The 19,661-nt window shown below is 53.5% G+C and overlaps 5 protein-coding genes across 5 annotated transcripts; 4 read left to right on the forward strand and 1 right to left on the reverse strand.

The window, feature by feature from the left end:
• Window positions 1-1,699: 1,699 nt before the first annotated feature.
• Window positions 1,700-4,840, forward strand: COCSUDRAFT_64718 (hypothetical protein; the record flags this gene model as incomplete). The annotated part of the gene is made up of 6 exons (XM_005651400.1): window positions 1,700-1,798; window positions 2,236-2,403; window positions 2,622-2,798; window positions 3,169-3,375; window positions 3,769-3,882; window positions 4,100-4,840. The coding sequence occupies 6 exons, from the start codon at window positions 1,700-1,702 to the stop codon at window positions 4,331-4,333; spliced, it is 999 nt and encodes a 332-aa protein (XP_005651457.1). The 3' UTR covers window positions 4,334-4,840.
• Window positions 4,841-6,064: 1,224 nt separating this feature from the next.
• Window positions 6,065-8,157, forward strand: COCSUDRAFT_59417 (hypothetical protein; the record flags this gene model as incomplete). Its single annotated transcript, XM_005651401.1, has 5 exons — window positions 6,065-6,172; window positions 6,310-6,454; window positions 6,650-6,842; window positions 7,093-7,252; window positions 7,450-8,157. 5 exons carry the CDS (start codon window positions 6,065-6,067, stop codon window positions 8,155-8,157), a joined length of 1,314 nt encoding a protein of 437 aa, XP_005651458.1.
• An 811-nt stretch (window positions 8,158-8,968) lies between these two features.
• Window positions 8,969-13,108, reverse strand: COCSUDRAFT_39870 (hypothetical protein; the record flags this gene model as incomplete). Its single annotated transcript, XM_005651402.1, has 10 exons — window positions 8,969-9,130; window positions 9,455-9,599; window positions 10,056-10,189; window positions 10,585-10,727; window positions 11,075-11,228; window positions 11,725-11,856; window positions 12,120-12,213; window positions 12,381-12,475; window positions 12,653-12,781; window positions 12,887-13,108. The coding sequence occupies 10 exons, from the start codon at window positions 13,106-13,108 to the stop codon at window positions 8,969-8,971; spliced, it is 1,410 nt and encodes a 469-aa protein (XP_005651459.1).
• Window positions 13,109-13,976: 868 nt separating this feature from the next.
• On the forward strand, window positions 13,977-17,490 carry COCSUDRAFT_39871 (tubulin alpha chain; the record flags this gene model as incomplete). Its single annotated transcript, XM_005651403.1, has 9 exons — window positions 13,977-14,021; window positions 14,198-14,237; window positions 14,490-14,617; window positions 14,954-15,131; window positions 15,389-15,525; window positions 15,778-15,935; window positions 16,268-16,514; window positions 16,800-17,024; window positions 17,293-17,490. 9 exons carry the CDS (start codon window positions 13,977-13,979, stop codon window positions 17,488-17,490), a joined length of 1,356 nt encoding a protein of 451 aa, XP_005651460.1.
• A 623-nt stretch (window positions 17,491-18,113) lies between these two features.
• COCSUDRAFT_64719 (hypothetical protein) lies at window positions 18,114-19,637 on the forward strand (the record flags this gene model as incomplete). Its single annotated transcript, XM_005651404.1, has 4 exons — window positions 18,114-18,225; window positions 18,525-18,800; window positions 19,054-19,291; window positions 19,624-19,637. Coding segments are annotated over exons 1-4 (600 nt in total), but the record flags the coding sequence as incomplete, so codon positions are not given.
• Between the last annotated feature and the right edge of the window lie 24 nt (window positions 19,638-19,661).

Raw genomic sequence — 19,661 nt, forward strand, 5'->3', positions numbered from 1 at the left:
CACACACGCTGGAACGCCCATCAGTAGGTTGGTAAAAATTGCACATCTTCTTGATTTTTATAGCGTTTTGTTGTGAGGTAGACCACTGGCCACACTATATCCGGCAGAGGCCACACTCACAGACCGTGCTACATGGTTCACTGAGTCACAAGCAGCTGCAGTACTCAGTGTGGGTGACATACGGCAGTGTCTGAAGCAGGCACGGAGCCCTGCAGACGCTGGGGCCCCTGATGGGGCTGAGGCCATGGAGATTGACAGAGAACCAAGCCGGCCACAAACCCAGGGGGAAAAGGACTTAGTAGAATCATTCAAGCATTATATCATTCCCACCAATGTCTACAATGCACTTGCTGAACGTGCTAGATCCAAGGTATGAGAATTGGTCCATCACTTTGCCTGACGGCTTGTCTGACCTTACATTGTCGCATGTGCTGGTTACTGTGCGAGTAAGTAATGCGACGTGTTGTGTCCTGTACAGCCGTACATCCTCAGGCGATCTTTCAGCTACTCCCAGGCCTCAGCTGGTGCAGAGAATCGGTCCAAAAGCCAGAGGTAACAGTCTACTTAACCACAGCAAACGATGGGATCCACATGCATATCTTAGCATGCACGGTTCCCCATGACATGTTCCCAATAAAATGGCCTGCTACTGTATGCCGGACCAGTAAGGGCTGCTGAACATCACTGAACTCTCTGAACATCAGGAAGAGGCTGACAAAAACAGTGTTGCATGTTGACAGGCACAGGTCCGTCCTGGTCACCATTAGCCTACCTACAGAACCAGTGTACGAGGATGAGACTGGAGGACCCTTTGGGAATCTGCCGGTTGAGAGGGTGTCAGTGATAGCTGTGCTGTCCCATCAGCCTGTAGACGGAAGCCGGGTACGGATGCAAGACGTGCAGAACTGCCATGACTGATAGAAAAATTGTGACATTGGCATGCATCTGAATTCCACATTGCTTCAGTAATCTAATACAGGAATGTGAGGTGCATGCATGCTGAGATCACGGATACATTCTTGATGGTCTTGTGTTTAGGAGTTTGCTGTGTGCAGGAATACGTGCCATGCAGTGCTGCGTTGATGCATGTCCCAGTGAAAGAGAACGGTGTTTCTGTTCCACTGAGGCTGCCAACCGAGCAATCGCTCGCATCAGACTTCTGTGTCATCCTCATTGTTGCCCGTGAGTGGACATTGCCCTCCTTCCAATACTGCCTTAAAAGATGCAAGACTTGTCTCATGCGAATGCCCATCCCTGTTGTGATCTAGATTCCAAGTGCAAGAAAGATACGTCAATGGCATCATGTGAGCAGTCTCCACATGTCATATGCTGCAGGAGACTGCATGGACAAAACGGGGATTGGAATTCTACATGGCACTCAGCTAGTGCCCAGATTGACTGAGAAGAGCGTCTTCTCACTGCTGAAGGCTGGGGAAAGGGTGTTGTGGGGGGTTTCCTCACTGGTGAAGCCAGCTAGCAACAAGGTATAGCACTATTGACAGCGCCCTGGTGTTTCTTCCGTGTCTTTGCCAATGTCTGCGTGAAGCAGAACGCAATTGTGGGAGCATGCATGCTGCAGGTGGCATTGCAGCCAGCGACTCTCAGGGTGCACTGTGCGGGGACTGCTGTGAATGGCCATCCTCCTCGGGAGAAATCGTCCATCAGATTTAGGACACACACACGCGGTGGACAGCCTTCCATGACAGTGCAAGTGGGCCTGGGCATGATTGATGCTGACATGCCCCTGCCACCCCACCTGCGGGCACCCAGAGAGCCTGGCAAGCTGGAAGGACCTGCGGTAAGTCTTTCTGCAAGCAATCTTTGACAAGCTCTGGTACCAGCCTGAGTGTTGGGAAGCCTGTAGGGGCATTGATGACAGCGTGACATGTGCTCTTGCAAATTTGCAGGGAAGAATCCGGGGTGTTGAGGGACGGAGGGGGCCGGCTTCATGCGGAACAGTGTACCTGAGGTTTCTCAGTCCTGTGACTAAGCACTACGTGGTCGAGATTGTGACCAACTTCTCTTGCCCCTTTTGCCGGCTTCAAACCCGCAGCTTTCTGGTGAGTTAAGCATGCTTAGAAGTGCATGACGTGACGCCCAAGACACTGATGTTCACAATGAATATACTCCCGTGCAAATAATGTCATGTTTTGAAGAGCAGCACAGCCTCACTGCTGGTTTGTTTCAAGTCGCGCTGTTGATGGCTGTTGACGGAATATGGTGAATGTGCAACAGGGACTGACGCAACATTTGGAGGCCAGCCATGATCTGTTCGTCTATGGTTACCCCAAAGACAGCAATGCGCTACCAGTCGTGTCCCTGGAGCCAAGGGAGGACATATACAACGCAAGCAGCGCTTTCCAGGACCCTGAGGCCAAGAACATGAGGGATCCTGTGAACAAGGTACTCATACTGCACATGAGCAGCCCTGACATTCCCACGCATGTCGGCAGGATCTCAGATCTGAGCTTTGTGAGCTCAGAGCTTGTGCTTGCAACCATAGCGGCAAGGTATCTTCTCATCCTGCAACTGTAAATTGCTATGGAGCAGGTGAAGATTCCAGACCACCATAATGACAGATGTCAGCTCTGCATATTCTGAAATGATTAAATGTGATGCAGGAGTTCTCCTTCTTCTGCCCGCCCTCCCAGCGCAAGCTCAGGGTGCAGCAATACCGCAGTGATGGCCGCAAGAGGCCGCCATTCCCTGTGCCGTTCTCCACAGCGCCGGCCGTAAAGAGGGCACGCCTGACATTGCTGGCCTCTGCCAGGAGCCCTGACGGAGCTGCTGACCTGCAGGTGACACATGGCAGATTGCCATTGTCTCAATTATTGTACCTGGCGCATGTTGCAGGCTAGTGCATTTTGCTGAATATTGCAATCAGGCTGTCATGTGGTTCAATGCTGCTCTGCCCCAAATATCTCACCCGCAGAAAATACTCCTTTCTTAAATTAGCTGTGCATCGAGGTAAGGGGCTAAATATGGCTGCATGTTATGTCAACTTGTCAGATTGCAGCTGTATCAAGGGAACACCAGAGGGCCCGCTGAAATCATCGAGTTGGTCTTTCCCCTTGCGACACTACCCAATGGAAGTTTTGATACTGAAGCATGATGCTGGTTTCAGTTCAGTACAGACTGCAATACACCCCAACCAATGTGCATGCGCAGGATCTGAATGGCGAGGGTGTGCCAGTTGTGCGGCGGAGGAGGCGCGCGGCTGCGGCACCGGTGGTCTTGGATCCCATCGAGAACTACCACCGCTTCTATCATGCGCGCATGGCCGTGCAGATGACTCAGGAGGAGATGATTGCCATCATGGCCAACCCCAAGGCAGCCCCTGACAGCGATGATGAAGAGGACCTGGAGGCCTGGAAGGTGTGAGATCCGCCTGAGGACCATTTTCGCACTTTGATCCTGGCTGCAATCCCCTCTGGCGTGCATCATGGATCGTCCCTGGTTAAGTACTTCACAGCAAAGAGGGCCTTCAAGGCCTGGAAGACGGTCCTCAGCCTCAGGAACACTGTCGCGCTTTGTTCCTGGCTAGAATTCCCATCATGAACGATTCTGCTTCTCATCACAGTGACAGCTAAGAGGGGAGCAAGGGCTGACATGCAGTGTCCTGGCTTCTGAAAGGGCTCAGAAATGACCGCATGTGGTGGCCGCAGCCCTATCTGAGCCATTTGCGAGAGGGAGGAAACCGCTGAGGATTGGCATGCATTGTTCTGGCTGCTGGAAAACGAAACGTATGACCACATGTTTGGGCTGCAGGGTCGGTGCCGGAGGAAGCTGGCGCCCAAGAGTGATCTCTGCCAGATGGAGAAAGTGTTCATGTTCAACTGGAATGTGCACATGCGCAACCACCCAGTGCATGCCGATGCCCAGGCAAGTCCTTATGTGCTCCCACCACAACATCTGCCATCTTGCTATCTGCCTAGTAATCTCTGGCTCAATGCAGTGCCTACAGCGTGACATGCATACATGTCTGCGCATATAGGGGGGTCACTTCAATCGGCAGAAAAGAGCACAAACCTGGTGCACGCCCGAAGTTACTACCAGCAGATGAGGGCAGAGGTGTTTAGCATGCATGTGCTGGCCGCAGGTGCCAGAGTGCTGCATGAGCTTCTCCAGGATCAACCATGCAGTCCTCAGCACGAATCCTGCGATCCGGCGTGTCTTTGTCCTGCACCTGGTCAACCTGTATGAATATGGCCTCCTGACCCCAGACCAGATTGATGACTGCCTGAGGGTGCTGGACGAGCCAATCTTGGAGCCAGAGCCCAGTCCTGACAGCGACGTGGAGGTGTCAGCACCAGAGATTCCTGCAGAAGCATGACAGGCTCTTCTCATGGAGGATGGTCATCCGTCATGACAGCCGGGCAATGCGCTTGCGATACTGTCAGGAGAATGACAGCCAGGCACTGCGCTCGCCAGGCTGGTGCAACAAGTAGAGTTACAGGCAACAAGCCATAGTTGGATGATGTGCATCAGGGTCATTCTGGCCCTGTGTACACAGAGGCAAGGGCCATTGCCAGCTTCCTCTGGAATCCTACGCTGAAGATACGAGCAGCATGCAGTGAATTGGTAAAACTTGTTTCTTGCTATTTTGCTAACAGCAGCAATGTGCGCTGGGATGCATTGCAAGCCAACATGTATTCATGGTCCTTTGAGTCATGAGCAGCAGCCTGATGGCAAGCAGTCTTGCAGTTGGTCATGTGTATCACGTGGGCCATGCTGCTGCTTTAATGTTTTGCAGGACACATTTGATAATATACGATGACAGCAAAAAGTGTTCCTTGTGCTTTAACTACGTCTGTCTCCTTTGTAATTTCGTAGAAGCTATTACAGCATCATGATGTACAGCCATTGAGTGCACTACTGCCGGGCAGGCCTGACATGTAGCCAAGCTCTTCCCAAGCTTGGACGGCTCTTGCAACACATGCACAGTGCATCTTTTCATACATCACCTAGCAAGGACATGTTAGCGAGAAGAAAACCTGAAGGCGTTCACTCTGTGACCAAAAGAAGTCTGGATTTGGCCCCAATTGCATTTATTCAAACTTTCCCATGCATGTGGTACGTCATCATCACCTCCAGACAGCTCAGTTCCAAGAAGCCCGATGCTCGATGCAGAGCTCGATACACCTCATTTGAGGTACAATCGGCTTGCTGCAGATTGAGTTTCTTCCTTTGATGCGTGATGGTGTAGATGTTGAAGTCTTTGCTAAGTTATTTTCTGTCCTTCGCCATCCCTCAGCGGGTACCTCAGCGTGAGGGACATGACTCGTCAAGCGGTGCACGTATAAACCGTGCTGAGCTCTTGAAGAATTATCCAGAGCATGAAGATCAGGTCTTTCCGTGGAGATCCGGCAGTCCGGGTAAGGTACTCGTAAATCTGAAAAGAGATCAAGGCAGAGCGATCTTGCCGATCAAAACTTTGTTCCTCCGTGCGAAGGCATCTGGCTTGTGGCAAAGTCAAGGATGTACCAATAATCGCAAAGCTACGGCTTTGGTAGCTTCGTAAGAACTGATTCAGGACCTCTTTCCTTCCGAGATGTTCAGGACATTGCTTCACTTCCAAGCAGCTGCAACAGCTGCGGGCATCTGCATGCAGGCACAAGGACAGACATTCAATGCGGAAGCCTGGATAACAGCAGCACCAGCCCCACAAGTGAACCGTGCATGAAAAGACGCAGACTGACAGCCACATGTGTGAGTAAGCAGCTTGTAGCTGGCCAAAGCAGCTCTCCAGCGCGCAAAACAGCTTTGCAAGGCAGCACAGGCAAGCATCGGAACGCAAGCACCTGGCATTCAGCTGGCGACCACAGTTCAGCAGCTGGCTGCACACTTCATCCTATCCTGGGCACTCCAGCTCTCAGCTCAAACCACCTCTACGGTCTCCAACTGTCCTCCAGCAGCAAGCATGATGCGAGCAATGCCATGTCAACTTGGAATGACCGCTCAGCTGATGTCTCATTGAGGGACTGCAGCAACGCAGCGCAGCAGGAAAGCAGAGCATGCAGCGAGCAGACACTCATGCTTGCACAGAGGGGGCAGATTGCTCTGCATGGAGGTGTCAGCAGGCCCTCACACATCCAAGAGACTCACACGGGCAGAGAGGACGGACAGCAGCTGTGCCCTGCTGGCGCTGCAGGCAAACCTCTGCCATGGCATGGTAAGAGTTTGGAGCAAGTCCCCTTAATGGATGCTCCCATCCTGACTGCCCATCATGTCGACATGCCTGTCAATATTGTTCAATATTGCTGAATGCATGGGTTCAAAGGACCGCTGGCAGGTCTGTCTCGCATGCAGGCTCAGGATGTGAGGCATGTCAATGCAGATCAAACGCAGAGGAGGCTGCCTGCACCTCAGAAGCTGGGATCTCTCAGTGCCTTGCCAATGGAGGCCCTGCTGGATGATGTAGCCCAGCGCGACAGGATGCTGTCCTTCATGCGAGGTATGAGCTTCCCATCAACCCTGCATCTACACAACCACAAAACATAGATGCAAGATTCAAGAACTTCACCCACACTTGTGTGTCCTGCAAAGGGTCCAGAGCATGCTGAGTGCCACCCTGTCATGCACAACATTGCGCAGAGCTGCCAAAGCACCATTGCCAATCTTGATGTGTGTGTACCGGTAATGGTGCCAGGTTGCATGGCGCCGGAGGTGATCACAGCGCTGTCCAGCATGGCAGCTGCCAAGATGCTGCCCATAAACTGCGCAAGGCCCCTGGAGGGAACGCTGGCTGCAGCCTTTGTGCTGTGCCAGCGGGCCAACCTGAAGCCTGCCATTCTGGCCACCCAGCCAGAGCTGCTCATGGCCGTGTTCTGGATCCTGGAGCAGTACAACAGGCATGCATCCTCCCCTCAGCTGCCTTCTCAGGCTGCTGAGCAAGCATGCATGTCAAAACAGTCCCCGAAGCCAATGCAATCTGTGCTGTTTTTTTGTTGCCTTGAGAGTGCTGTGTCAGAAAGCTCTTGCAGTACGCTATCAAGCATCCATTGATGCCTATCTCCTGCAGCTCATCTGCCAAGATACCCATGTGCCAAGCTACCCATGTACTAATGACCAGTGGTATTCTCCTGCATGCAGCCAGTACCGCTCCCACTTGAGCACCATCCTGCGCAGCTACCTGGACTACATGCATACGGCTCCTCGGCAGAAGCTCTACTCGATGAAATGGTGGAGGACCGAGATGCTGCGGTGGCAGGGTATAGTGCTGCAGAAAGCTTCCTGGAGGATGCACATCGAGGTACTGCCTGACTGTGTCATGAGCAGGAGGTGCATGGTCACGGATGCATGCATGGCCGAGCCACATTTCAGTTGTATCAGGAGCACCAGGTTAAAGCCTGTGCACCAGTTTTACCGCTAACAGAGGCATGCTGCATTGCCCGGACATCTGAGTGGATGAGATATTGAAAAGAGTTGGGCATATTCTTTGCTGAGCAGGAAGAGCGCGATCTGGCACCGGTGCTGGCGCTGATAGATGGGCTAGGACTCTCACACAGGCTGGCTGCCATCTGCTCATGTGTCCTTACGGACGCGCAACAGCGGATGGCAGCTCGCAGCAGAATCAGCCGCACTCCACCCACAGTGCAGCGCCCAGGGCCAGTCAGGCAGCCGCCTGCAGAGAAGCACCTGCAGCGAATTGCAGCACCGACAACTCAGCAGCACTTGCAGGCCACAGCACAGAAGCCACTGCTGCCTGGGCAGTGGTACTACCAGCAGGCAGTTGCAGCGATCGGCACGAAGCCGGAGGCGAGGCAGCAGAGACCCAGCAGCAGTCACAGAAGAGAGCAGAGAGAGGTCACTAGAGCGCATGCACCCATGGAGGTTTCTGCAGAGCCCCCATCAGCCACAGCCCTTGCAGAGGCTCATGCCGATGCCTCTGAGGCAGAGCTTTCGCAGTCCTTTGAGCAGGGATGCAAGCTGCCCAGGACCCAGGCAGATAGGATGGTGTCAGCAGAAAGGTATGCCATCCATTGTCAGTCCCAGTGCACTGATGTGCTGCAGCTGCGCAGAAGCCAGCGCCTGCAGGAAGCTGGGCAGAGAGCTGCTCCCTCCATGCAGCTGCCCATGCCATCAAATTTGAGGCAAATGTCGATGACCCAACAGCTGCAGTCTGAGGTGGCCAGAGCAGGAAAGAGGGCGCGGTGACAAATTTTGGCAGTCAGCAAACCATGCTCTCAGCGAGGTTCGCCTAGGTCGGGGGGGGGGGGAAATTTGCGGGCAATGTGAGACAACAAAGCAAGGCCCAGTGCAGAGGCCATCCAGTGAGGTACCTAGAAGCCAAACCATCATGGTGCTGTACAGAATAAATTGGGAGTCTGTTCACTTCTCAGACTTCAAACAATCTCACAGGTGACTCCAATTTGCCTTTCAGTGCCGCCCAGGCATCCATCTGCCCTTGAGCCAAGGCACAAGAAGAATGAGAAAAGACATAACAATTTTTTTGATGATTTTCCAAAGTATGTGCAAATGATGAGGCAATTATTGGGAACAGAGCATGAAACTACACTCAAATGAGAGAAAGTACAGGAGAATAATGTGCTGCGCATGTCAACTAAACGTATCATGTCTCTGTAAGAATAAGAGCAATCATTCACACAAGATCAGGATGACTTCTTGGCATTCATAGCATTTGAAGGCTCAGGCACTAACTGCTCTTTAATCTAGCAGCCATTGTCACTTTCCTATGCACTTCATTGATATAGTGGGAGGAACATAGCAATTACTTATACGGTATAACAGCGTTCCCCTGAAATGCATGTGTCTGCCAACATGTCAGGTACTAATCGCATGTTGTGATTCACAGCAAATAGTATACTTCAACTATAATGTTTCCAGGGGCAATAAGCTGATCTCAACATCACACAGGGCGGAAGCATCGGATACATGTGCAAACAGGGCCTTGCATAAAGTAGCATGAAATTCTATGATTACGGCGTCGAGGCTTCAATCGAAGCTTTCAGCGCACGCGGTAGCGCTTGAGCTGTCTGTGGTCCTCAACATATCCTCCGCCGTGTACCGCCTCTTCGCCAAAGTTGAGCACCAGGTCTTCGTGACCGTGGTGTGCCCCACCATTGTCCTCATGCTGCTGCTCATACGCGTGCCCATCCCCCTCATAGACCTGCACACACTCACCCATCAGCACTGCAATCTGAAGGGTGGAGACAACCAGTAGTATCACTATGACATGACACAATAGGGTGCCGTGCTAGGTAGCTGGGAAAAAAATGTGAGCGACGCTGCAAGAGGTTGACAAGGGCAGCCCTAGGGCATCATCAACTATTAAAGACTGATCAGTCTCTGCATGCATGTAATTTGAAAATCCATTAGGGGTAGGATCATGACAGCATTTAACTGCGGCTTGTCTGCAGGACGCACCTTGCCTCTTCGCAGGAACAGCATGTGATAATGATTATACTAATGTGAAGATGCGCAGAGCCCTCACCTGGTCTGCATTGTTGGGGTCATAGTCCTGCGGTTGCACCAGGTGGTATCCGTCCACGTCAGCGTGGACATACTCCTGCTGTGCGCCATCCTGGATGTACTCCCCCTCCTGATACCCAACCTCCCCTTCCTGCTGCGCCAGGTACCTGTAACACATGGCACTCATTTGATATCACTTTGTTGCTCTGGCCCTGGCTGGCAAGGGGCGCTGTAGATTTGATTGGGTCTTGCTTGAATTTGGCGAGTTCATTGAGGGGTAGGATTTTGGCAGCCTGTAATTGTGCAGCTTGTCTGCAGACCCACCTTGCCTCTTGGCAGGAAAACCGTGCAATAAATTTTGATTGCCACATGTCCATGTCTGCAAGGAAGATGCAGGAACGTATGATGAGCAGCAGCAGCAGCCTCTGATCAGGCAGGGAAGGTCAGACAACCAAGCGTCTAGAAGTGCTGCTCAAGTCCTGTGTGGCACGCAAGCCATTTCCTCGTAGACATCAAGGGAAAGCAGTTTCAAGGGGGGCTTTTTGCAGTGCACACAGCTGCACGGGGAATTTTTCTCTGGCGATAATGCTCGCAGCATGCAGAGTACAGGTGGGGGCACTCACTGCTGCTCGTCGGGGTGCTGATCACTGCCGGAGGCGGCCTGGCCGGCAAAGCCCTCTTCTCCAGTGTGGTAGCCGTGCTGCTCATCGTACTCCACATACTGCTGCTCCGCACCATGCCCCTCCTCCACACCCTCCTGCCACCACACCGCAGCCAAAACACTCGTCAGCATCTGATGCAGCAACGTCAAGAAGTAGAACACTTCTTCCCAACCCTTGTCTTTCAAAAGTTGGAGAGACTGAGGGCCCCACAGATCAAGCCAGGGCTGGCTTTAAGCATCCCTGCTTTGCATTTCATGCAATGAATTGCCCTACACACAGATCTGCAAAGCTAAGGATTTTTTGTGGATCTATTTTTCATTAGGCACAGACAAGGCACTCCACTCAAAAGAAAGAGCCCTGCTCTCTGGAGTACCGCACCCAGTGACCTCATGTAATTTTGCCAGCAAACCACGGGCTCTCTATTGACGCAGATGTCACACTTGTGACCTTCAGGATAGCAGATCAAGAAGTATACAGCAGAGGGCTTCACCTCGATGGGGTAGCCCTGCGCGACGCCGTCTGGATACACTGCCTGCAGCCCGGCCGCGTCCAGGTCAGCGTGGCTGCTGTCTGTTAGCGTGATGTGCCCCTGCAGGCTGCCATCCACATTGTACACCGGGTAGGACTGGTGCCCTGGGCAGCCCATGCACACCCCCGCATCAGCCTTGCATGCCCGAGGGGTGTCTAAGAACCATGCATGACATTCAACATTGCTTGTGCGCCTCACAACAACATAAATGCGCGGGGGCCATCTGGGAACCATGCATGACCCTTCAAGCAGGGGTGTGGGATGTGTGTAGCCAGCCTGTCTCCTGTCGAAAAGCGCCTTGTCGATGACAACGCCGACTACTACAGTGCAAATCTTGCAATCTGACATAATTTTGGTGCATTGCATTTGTGGCATGCATCGCCTTTGTGTGGCATTCTGGCAGTGACGGGGTGCCCATGTAAAGGAAGGCACTGCAATGACAGGTGCTCACTTGCATAGGGGTCGGCGTTGCTGTCCGCAATTTGGGCGTGGGCGGGGTCGAGGTGCAGCTGCCCGGTGGCTCCCAGGTGCGCCTGGATGCAGCGTATGCGCTTGCGGTCGCGCAGCTCCTTGTGCTTCGCGCACAGGCACGGCTTGCAGTACGTCTGCGCCATTCGGGAGGGTTATCAACACATGCCTTTGCAGAGCACTGCCGGCGCAGCCACAGACGCTGCTTGCCATGCCAGATGCAGACCTAGGTCTGTCCATGACAGGCCGGTGATAGGTAGGAGATCACACTCAGCATGTGCGAGTCACACACAGACAAGCTCCTTGTGGCATGTGTGGCCCTATCTGCTCATTCCACTTGAACCTTGCAGGATCGATATACGATTGCTGTTCACATGCATGTGTGCTGGCTGGGCCGTGACACAAGAAGAGCGGTTGTACATAAGATCAGAGGTGGGGGAATTGGTGCTCGATAGCTGGCATACCTGTGTATGCTCATAGACATTCCTGAGGCATAGGCTGGCATGCGCCATCACTTTCTCAGATACAGAGGGAGGAACCGACAAACGCGCCTGAAATTTGGAGTCAAGAGGCAAGTCGTATTTCGATGGTTACAGAGACTGAGACGTGCAAATGCATGGTAGCGAGCAGCACCTGGAGGCCGTCAGGCTTGGAGGCGTCGCGGTAGAAGTCCTCGCAGGTCTTCTGGGTGTTGCAGCGGCTGCACATCTTGCTAGGCACCGGCTCCGGCTTCGCGATCAGCATCTTCTGCCGCCGGTCCTTGTCCTGCAGGCCCCATGAGTGTAAGAAAGTATTTACCACCAATCAAAGGGGTGCCCGATATCGTTTCTGCATGACAAGCGAATACGAGTGCATTCATTGCATTCCTATGGAGCTCATGTGCACAGGATCTGTGAGCCGCCACATTTGCCAGTTTATGACACCGGAAGATTAATGCACATGAACTCTTGAAGGCCAGGGATCCAGAGCGCTCAGTGTTCAGTCCCGTCAACAAGCATGCACAGCTGCGCGCGAGGTGAGCCACCGACCTTGTCAGAGACGCAGCTGCGGCACTGCGAGTAGAGGCCGTCGAAGGAGCGCTTGTTGCGGCAGAAGGCGCTGGCAGGCTTGTCTATGCCACACCTGCAGCAGCCACCAAGCAAACCGCTAAGGTTGCAGGCTACAAAATTCTTTACAAGAAGTCTGAAAAGATGGGATTTGTTGAGGCATGGTGCTGTACGAAGCAAGGAAGGCGCCTCCCTAGCCGGCAGGGTTCTTCTATAAGAATAAGAGGCAAAGAATACAGTTACCGCGTGCACTTCTTGGCGGTCTTCATCAATTCTGGCTCCACCTGCGGCCTGGACTCCCTTCGCCGGCGCTCCTCAGCAGTTGCACACAGCTTGCACTGCACAGCCACAAAGCAGTTCCATTGGGTCCTTTTCAATCTGGAACCCTCACCATATCCACTGGGCAGATCCCACTAGCCCTTGGAGGCAGAGCAAAAATTGACAATGCAAACCAGGGAACCTGCTTGGTCAAAAGTTCACAGCAGAGAGAGAGAGCCCCTTGAACAAGTGTGCACCTGAGAGTACATGCCATCTGGCTTGCTCTTGTCTTTGAAAAACTCCGAGGCGCTTTTGGTCTCCTTGCACTTGCTGCACGTCTTTTGGATGGGCACTTGAGACACATACTCTGGGTGCAGCGTGGGGTCCTGCATTGAGCAAAAGCAGTCAGAGATCATCCCCATGCAGAAAATTGGCAGTGCAAAAGCAGAAATCCATTACGATGCCATGAATTCAAAAGGGCTAGTGTCTACCTGCACCATGTCATGCTGGAGCAGATGCATCCTGTTGCGGTTGTGCTCTTGCACAAGCTGACTGGCCTCCTCAAGGATCGAGTTGGCACTGTGATGGAGCTGAATCTGGTCTGGGTGAGCAGGATGGCCATGGTCCTCATCCAAGTGGGACTCCAGGTGAGCCCCGTCAGGGTCGCTTCCATGCAGATTGAGCAGTGATGTGTAGTCCACCATTGATCCCATTATCTGCAAGACCAGCTTGAGGCAGAGACTGTATGTCCGACCACTCCTTCTTTGACTGGCCCTGCCCGTCTGTATAGCTGGTGCTGTCCTATTCCTTCAGGGCGCTTACACTTCCTGTGAAATACCCTCCGCCAACGCCACAATTGAGCACCTGTCATTCGGACGAGAAAGCCTTCTGAAAATAGTCACACTTTACGCGCCTACTCTACAGGAGGATGCCAAAGAAATATCATACTGCTCAGGTCGAGACAGAGACAAAGTGCTTTTATGCGGTTGCCAACGCACTGGCTCTCGTAGAGAGCCGAGAGTGACAAGGGTGATCTGTGCAACATGGGTAAAATCCAAGGATTGCTTGCATTGGGGGTGAGGTAACAGAAGGTGGTGTTGGGGTATTTTGAAAAGTATCCGATACGCGGAAGCCATTATCCGACAACCACGTACCTGTAAACCATGAGCAGGAGCCCCTTCGAACCTCAAGGCGACTTCCAGATAGCCAGAGACGACAGCTGTCTCAAGGCTGACTCTCCCCGGTGCTAGAGATGCTTCTCCTTCTACAGCGAACCTTGTCCTCCCCGATTCACACCCAACCGGACACTGAGCCACTCGTGTATGTTTTGATGCACTCTTGCTACATGCACACGATCCTTATCTCCTCTCTTTCACCCTGCCAACACTTCAAATTGGGTGCCTGCTGAAATAATCACGCGACCGTTCACTGGCGTTCCCTTCGCCGAAGCCATTTCAAGCCGGCCTGCCCCAGAAATTCTATAACGGTTGGAGACGCGTCCTAATTCGCTGTCTGCCTCCCTTCCCCCCGACCTTCCCCGCCACTCAGCTTCCGTCAGCAGTAGTTGCCTGATCTGCAACCATGCGTGAAGTCATCTCCATCCACATCGGCCAGGCCGGAATCCAGGTGCGGAGCGCGGGAAGGGGCCGCACAAGCTCAGTCAATGGTGTCCTGGCTTTGCTTTGCACCCCATGCTGCAGATAGTATCTTAAGTTGGAGGTTGTGCAGCAGCTCAGCGCCAAGAATGTAGAAACCAGCGGCTTTTCTGAGGTCTCGGCTAACAACACCATTTCTGTATCCAGGTGGGAAACGCCTGCTGGGAGCTGTACTGCCTGGAGCACGGTGAGTGCTTGTGAAGCCTATTTACCCATATTGATTTTTGCTGTTCCTCTGGAATTCTGAGCTTGTGAGGCTGGTGGCTGTTCCTCTTCCCCATATTCTACTTTTCAAGATGAAACAAAAAGGAAGGTTCTCTTTGAGAGGAGTGCACTTGTTGTATGCTTCTGAGTTCAACGGAAACCTTTTCATGATACTGGCACTTCCTGACCTGCAACGAAAGGGACGTTGACCTTCTTTTGGATGTGCCTATTTCAGGCATCCAGCCTGATGGCCAGATGCCCAGCGACAAGACCATTGGCGGAGGCGATGACGCCTTCAACACCTTCTTCTCGGAGACTGGTGCCGGCAAGCACGTCCCTCGCTGCGTGTTCCTCGACCTCGAGGTGAGGCCGTGCTGGAATTGTGCCTTCCCGCATGAGCTTTGACTGGGGCAGAGGCGTCTCTCCTTTTGCTGTATGTGGGTACCCAATCGATCTTCAAAAGAGACTCCGCTCACAAACCAGGCCAGATCTTGTGAGTGTGGATCTTGGTTCAGCCTAACAGCAGCGCTGATCAGCAACAATGTCACTCTGTAGCTGTACTTTACTTTGTCTGCCCAGGCAACATGTCATTTTAGTTTAGCGTTGTACCAGTCACTGTATACCTACAGCAGGACGTCACAGCATGGCATAGTTCATCTTGTCCCGCGTGATCCTTACAAGTTTGACTGCTGCCTGCAGCCCACTGTGATCGACGAGGTCCGCACCGGCACCTACCGCCAGCTGTTCCACCCGGAGCAGCTCATCAGCGGCAAGGAGGATGCCGCCAACAATTTTGCCCGTGGCCACTACACCATCGGCAAGGAGATCGTTGACCTCTGCCTGGACCGCATCCGCAAGCTGGCAGACAACTGCACCGGTGCGCTAAGCCTGCCTGCCATGTCATGCTTGCGCATGCACTAGCAGACACCTCCTGCCATGTCAAGTACCCCATCACTGCAAAATGAGTATAGACATCCTGATGAAGCCTGGGGCTTGGTGAAGGAGACAGGGGAAATGCATGCTAAGCCATGCTTTGACCTCGCACCATGAGGGACGGCACAGCATTACACAGAGCACCTTGACTACGGCTGGCGTGCACAAGGGCGACTGATGGCAGCAAATGTGTGCATGCAGGCCTGCAGGGCTTCCTGGTGTTCAACGCTGTGGGTGGCGGCACTGGTTCTGGCCTGGGCTCCCTGCTGCTGGAGCGCCTCTCCGTCGACTACGGCAAGAAGTCCAAGCTGGGCTTCACTGTGTACCCCTCCCCCCAGGTCTGTCAGTCAACCCTCTGCACAGTGCTGACTGCCAGCAGCTGCTTTGCATCTTAAACTCACCCTTTGACACCAAAGTCTGCCTGCCTTTCTGCCTCACACGTAAGACATCTTGCACTTGTCCTCATCATGCCAAGTCCGATTGCGTTGGTCTGCATACATGCTGGGGGCTGTCGCTGCCAGGTTGCCATGCTGCGAAGACAATGATGCGCCACCTGTCTTGCTGACATCTTCCTGGCATGCACTGTTCAGGTGTCCACGGCCGTCGTCGAGCCGTATAACTCTGTGCTGTCCACACACTCCCTGCTGGAGCACACTGACGTCGCCGTTATGCTGGACAATGAGGCCGTTTATGACATCTGCCGCCGCTCCCTAGACATTGAGCGCCCCACCTACACCAACCTCAACAGGTGCGCTTCGGCCTCATGCAACCCAGCAACCTTCTATCCATACGCCAGCTGCTTTGATGAGTGCTGGAAACCACACAAACAGTCATACCACCCCCTTGGTTACTTTTACAGCCGCATGGGAAGACATTCTGTAGCAATTATCCACCTGTTGATGCAGGGCTGCCCTGTCCCTGTTCATTTCCCCTCCAAAATCAGTCTGTACTTCCATTGATATCTGCATTCTCAGCATTGTTTGATACTGCATGAAGGAACAGCAGCTGACATTTGTGACAGAATGCATGCCTTAAGCTCTCTGCAATAAGGTGCTCAGGGGGGGATGCATGCATGGCCAGGCTGATCGCCCAGGTCATCTCCTCGCTGACGGCCTCCCTGCGCTTCGACGGTGCCCTTAACGTGGACGTCACCGAATTCCAGACCAACCTGGTGCCCTACCCGCGCATCCACTTCATGCTCTCCTCCTACTCCCCGGTCATCTCCGCGGAGAAGGCCTACCACGAGCAGCTTTCCGTGGCCGAAATCACCAACTCTGCCTTCGAGCCCGCCTCCATGATGGCCAAGTGCGACCCCCGCCACGGCAAGGTGAGCCCCTTCTCCTCGTTGATGTTCCTCTGCTTCTTTGTGCAATCTGACAACTTTGCTCAGGCATGCATGACCTTCGCTGCAATGAGTGCCCGCCTTGCAAAAATCTATGAAGTGCTGTGCAATGAAGATAGTCATGCATGCAAGCTACAGCTCAGTGCCACTGCCTGTACAGGACTATTCTGGCACAGAGAACCTGTGCTGCAGTTATTGCACATTGCCTGACAACAATGGTAAGGCCTCGGCAAATGATCTGCGCTTATCCCAACTGTGTCTGGTACGCAGTACATGGCGTGCTGCCTGATGTACCGTGGAGACGTGGTGCCCAAGGACGTGAACGCAGCTGTGGCCACCATCAAGACCAAGCGCACGATCCAGTTTGTGGACTGGTGCCCCACCGGCTTCAAGTGCGGCATCAACTACCAGCCGCCCACCGTCGTGCCCGGCGGCGACCTCGCTAAGGTCCAGCGCGCCGTCTGCATGATCTCCAACTCCACCGCCATCGCTGAGGTGCGCTGCCGTCCCCGCTGTTGCTTGCACACTTTCCTCTCGAGTGAATCCTAAGAGGACTGCAGTGCAGCTTTGAGTGATGAGGTGTGGAGCGTATTCTGAGCCTCACATGCTCTGCTGATCATCTTGCGTGAGGCACTGATGGGAAGTTTGAGGCTGGCCATAGCATCAGCTGCGCAGTCTCTTCAGCCCACGCCACTGGGAATTTTCCCTGTGCTTGGGTGTGTGCTTCAGAGTGCTGACAAGCGAGTGCTGCTCTGCATGGCAGGTGTTCTCCCGCCTGGACCACAAGTTTGACCTGATGTACGCCAAGCGCGCGTTTGTGCACTGGTACGTGGGTGAGGGCATGGAGGAGGGTGAGTTCTCCGAGGCCCGTGAGGACCTGGCTGCCCTGGAGAAGGACTACGAGGAGGTCGGCGCTGAGTCTGCTGAGGGCGATGGCGAGGAGGAGGGCGAGGAGTACTAGATTGTGCCCCTGCTTCCTGCCGACGTTTCTAAGTCGAGGCGCTGTGATGTGTGAAACAGCAACCTGGTTGGCAACCCTGATCAAGATTCCTTTGGGAGTTGCAGTGACGCTCAAGACTTTAAAGGAAATGTCTGACCACGTTGAGTTTGAGGCATGCAAGACCTGTTGTTCTAATGCAACTGACATCTCAAACTGGACTCCAGAGTCTATCCCTCAAGGTTTAACTAAACATTTGACGGAAGCTAGGGCTTGCATCCTAAACCTAAAAGTGTAAAGTGGAAACATAATTTGAAGATGAAGTGAGACCAACACCCATGCACCCATGCATGCATCCATCATACTAAGGAAGCTCCTCTCGAGTTCCAGGCCTGGCAATCTGCTTCTGGACCTGGCTCAAGTGCTGCTTCACTTTTTATTACATGCCCATAAGCATGGGCATATGCTTAGAACAATACCCAAGCCCCCATTTTAGAGGTTCATGGCAAACTTTGCTCGACTGCTATTGCTGGAGGTGCTGCTTTATTCCCATGCCCTCAGATGCGTGTCCACGGGCTCCTCTCCGCCTCGTCATCTATAACCAGCAGCTTGCATTCTTCTCCTCTACGCCTCGAGCATTCCTTGCAATTGTGCTCGACCTTTGTGTGGAAGTAGGAACGGAAGTATGGCGCCGCGTGGCGATACACCAACAGACAGCGATGACGAGGAAGTGCAGGAGGCTCCAGTGGCAGCTACCAGGTTTGATGCTCTCCTGCAAAATTATGGCCTCGATGAGTAGAAGTCGTTTCCAACACGTATGGGAATGTCTATTTTGAGCTTTTTGTGGGACCAACCATTTCTTTGGGTGGACAAGCTTCTGTTCCTGCTCTGACAAATCTACTCCGGTTCTTCTCTTGCGCGTCCCTATTTGTGGATCTTTGCTTCTCATCGTAATTAAAGTGATTTGATGGTATTTTCTTCAGACGTTTGCTGCGGAGAGAAGAGGTCTTGTCCTTGTAAATTTATATTGATCTCGAGGTATTGTGCTTCTGCTGCAGGGATAGCCCTGTGCAGAATGGCGGTTCTGAGGAGCCCCACAAGCGCAGGGGCGGGGAACGAATAAAGTTTGAGGGAAAGGAGGAGACCAGGGACGAAAGAAGAGGGAGTGACAGAGGGGAGGACATGAGCCTGCGCGGGGACAGAGATGCTGATAGAGACTCTCGGAGGGCCAGGGATGACCGAGATGACAGCCGCAGGGACAGGGATACGCGAGATGACAGAGGAAGGGACAGAGACTCCAGAAGGGAGAGTGGACGAGAACGCGAATATGGCAGGCAAGGCTCCACCTGCTAGCACACAGATTGCATCTCCTCATGCTCTGCATCCCTCAAACTTCCCTTATCTAATGACCTCTATGGGTGCGCGGGAATATGGCGGGCATGACTTCACGTGCTAGCTCACAGGTTGTGTCTCCTCGCGCATTCCTTTCCTCAGATTTCGCTTTCATGGCGACCTTCATTTGTGTGAAGACAACTGAAAAGGTTCCTGAGCCTGACAGTCGCACAACTGTGCACTGTGCTTCTGCAGGATGCGCAGCGACAGGGGCGGGGACAGGGAACGCTACGGAGGACGTGACAGGGATGACCACAGGGGACGAGACCGCCGGGACGACCGGGGCAGGGAGGACGAGCGCAGGGGCCCAAACCGAGGCGGCCGGGGAGATGACTCGCGCAGAGAGTCCGACCGCGGCGACCGCCGTAGAGATGACCGCGACAGCCGCGCTGAGCGACCTGCGGCGGATGAGCCTGCAGAGCCACCAGCCCCGGTGCGTCATCCATACAAACCACTCCTGCTGCATGCGGCTTGGCTCTGCTCGCCAGATTTTTGCCCTAGTGCGGCGTGCAGCTGTCAGCCCACGCAGTCCCTGCATGAGAGCAACTTAATTTTATTCCCACCTCGTCTTGGACTCAAGACACCAGTAACTGCGATGTGAAATATGCGCTAACAAGTGTGCTGGTGGGCGGTTCTTCACTGCGACGAGATGCTGGCGACTATGGTGCTCTGCTTTTGGTTTCACCTCAATTTGTAGGCTTCAGATGTTGAGCAAAGCTTGAATCATCACGAAGCCCGGAATCAAAAGGCTGTTGCTTGTGTCAGGCGGCTGTGGAGGCGCCGAGGGAGCGCGTGGAGAAGCC

This window comes from Coccomyxa subellipsoidea (assembly GCF_000258705.1).
Source record: "Coccomyxa subellipsoidea C-169, whole genome shotgun sequence".
Classification (NCBI taxonomy): Eukaryota; Viridiplantae; Chlorophyta; class Trebouxiophyceae; family Coccomyxaceae; genus Coccomyxa; species Coccomyxa subellipsoidea.